General features: G+C 30.9%; 1 protein-coding gene across 1 annotated transcript; it reads right to left on the reverse strand.

The window, feature by feature from the left end:
* Nucleotides 1–1807, reverse strand: LOC136077657 (uncharacterized). The gene is made up of 2 exons (XM_065791902.1): nucleotides 1663–1807; nucleotides 1–1211 (listed from the first exon to the last, which is right to left on the reverse strand). The coding sequence occupies exon 2, from the start codon at nucleotides 1183–1185 to the stop codon at nucleotides 619–621; it is 567 nt and encodes a 188-aa protein (XP_065647974.1). The 5' UTR covers nucleotides 1186–1211; nucleotides 1663–1807; the 3' UTR covers nucleotides 1–618.
* Between the last annotated feature and the right edge of the window lie 860 nt (nucleotides 1808–2667).

Here is a 2667-nt window from a genome sequence, read left to right on the forward strand (position 1 = left end):
TTTAATAAAAGATATTTAAAAGATATAATAACAAATAAAAATTACAACAAATATTTAATCCTTTTTTCGCAATTCATAAGTCTTTTTTTCTTGCAGCTTCTGCACTTGGGATGGTAGTGGTGATATGTGGTGTGCTGTGGTGGCGATGGTGATTTTATTTGATGTGCTCAATTTCATTTGGTCCATGGTGATTGAGTCAAGTGCTACTTTGCTTTCCTGTGGTTTTTGCAATAGTTTGGCAGTTATTGGATTTAGTGTGAGCTTTTTTTTTGTAGATTTTTTAATTTGTTTGGAAGCTATTTGATTTAGTGTGTGCTTTTGATTTCTAGGTGTAATTTCTAGAACACGTCTATACGGGGAGCTTGTAAGATCAGCCGCCTGAGTTGTTCGTGATCTTCTTTTTTTGTTTTTTACTTCAAGTGAAACCACTGGCAAAAGAGACAAAGTTGAAACTGAAACATGACATTTTAGCATCCATTTTCGCATAGCTTCATCATAGTATGTACCAAGTGGTCCAAAGAATGCAACGTCTAATGGTTGCAGTCTGTGTGTAGTATGGGGAGGTAGTGATACCATATGCACTCCAGCATTTCGTGCTAGATATATCGCTGCCAAATTTTATGAATGTGTAACATGACCATCAAGTATCAACAAAACTTTTGATTGTTTTAAAGGTTTAACAACTTTAATGAAATGATTGAGCCAATCTAAAAAACTTTCATTTGACATCCATCCTTTCTCTTGAGTACTAAATACAGTTCCTGGAGGTGCACCATTTGTTATTTCTGGCTTCATTCTTTTGCGTTTATATATTAACATTGGTGGAACATAAAATCCTGCTGCAGATACACAAACTACAGCTGTTACTGAATTTCCTCGTTCACTACTAGTCATAATTCCAACTCGTTTTTTGCCCCTTGCACTAATAATTTTTATCTGACCATCTTGTACTGTTGATAAACTAGTTTCATCCATATTATAAAGTCTGTCTGGAGTTAACTTTTCTTCCATGTATAACTTTGAAAGTAAATTAAAGAAAGATTGCACTCGCTCTTTATTAAAACCTTGTGCACGTGCAATTAATGTTGATTCAGGCCCACGAAGCGACAGTTGTGGGTGCCTTTGCATAAATGCATAATACCACTTTTTTCCTGCCATTTGTGTTTCAAGTTTTCTACTTTCCATTTTCCATATTTTCGTGGTGTTTGCATCTAAAATAAAAGCAAATTACTATGAAGATACATAAGGAGAGTTTTATAATCTTATTACAGGCTTATTTTTTCATATATTTATTTGTTATTCATATATGATCAAGCTAATTATATACTCATTATATAATCATTATTTTTCATCATTTTTGTTTAGTTAATCATTAACTATATAAATCAAAATCTATATAAACTATATAAAGTTTGCAACTTTATATATTAACTTCTATATACAGTAAAAAACTTATGCTGGGTATATACTTTATGTTGTCTTACAAGTTTATCCGTTAAATAGAAATGTATAACTTTTGTAAAACTTTTACATTTAATTTTTTACTAAAAGATAAAATGATTTGTTAATTAAAGTATACGATGTTTACAATCAACTTTATATCCTTAGACTATGACTAGACTTTAGACTATGAAAAAATTTTTGTGAAAAATCATTTCATACTTTAAAGCAAGACTAAATACCAATTCCAAAAAAGCAACAAATGTCTAACAATAATACTATGTCTATAAAAGAAATTCGCTTTAAAAAATATTATACAGTCGGACTAATGAAATTTTCTGATAATTCGGACGTCAAGTAGCGTGTTATGAGATGACTTCGTTTCAATTACGGCAACTTTTGAAGTTCCATTCTGGGCAACATAGGACCATGGTGTTGTAGCAAAATATTTACATACAAGTAACAACTTACGATATAAGCTCTTAATATCACATAGACTTGAAACCCTTAAAATTTAAAATTTAAAAAAAATTATCATCAAACTCAAAATCGTTAAGCTTCTGTAATCGTTTAAATGCAACGATAAAATTAGATCGCAAAAATTTTTTTCTTTAAAAAAAAGTAATTTTATTCACATACGTGCAGTTTTTAAGTTTAAATACTAGAAGTTTCAAAAAATAAAGAAAATTATTTTCTTTACAAGAAAAAATATTCATGAAAGTAGAATAAGTTCCAGTTTCTAAATAAAGCTAAGTGTTCCAATTAAGGAGCTTTTCCAATTTCGGCAACTCTCCCCTACAATACAACTCTTCCCCGGGTCTTTGCGCCTGGAAAAAAATTTAATATAGAAACTCACCAGGACTATACAAGCGCTGAAAGATTCAGAGCTGTAGCTAGTCTGAGAGGTAGTGATAATTTAATTGCAAGATTCAGTAAGAACTGACAACGATCAAACAACCCTTAAAGTTTAATTAAAATTTGTAATGGAACCAAATATTTTACTAAGTTTTTATATATGAGAATATAAATAGTAAACCTCCAATTCTGCTAAGCCAAAGGCAATAAACAACTGAGTAGGAAGTTAATCAAAGTCGGTACTTGATAAATATAAACATATATAAACACTGACATAGAGACATGTTGCGGAGGGAGCGTTGCCCTTTCCCTCAAAACTAGCTCAAAGTTTCAGTTTTTTCTGTTTAAATTTTAGCTGCGTTAGGCCCCCTT

This window comes from Hydra vulgaris, chromosome 03, assembly GCF_038396675.1.
Source record: "Hydra vulgaris chromosome 03, alternate assembly HydraT2T_AEP".
Taxonomy (NCBI): domain Eukaryota; kingdom Metazoa; phylum Cnidaria; class Hydrozoa; order Anthoathecata; family Hydridae; genus Hydra; species Hydra vulgaris.

Bases quoted from the DNA above. Each gene is read 5' to 3' on its own strand.
- LOC136077657 (XM_065791902.1), bottom strand. From the start codon at position 1,185: ATGGAAAGTAGAAAACTTGAAACACAAATGGCAGGAAAAAAGTGGTAT.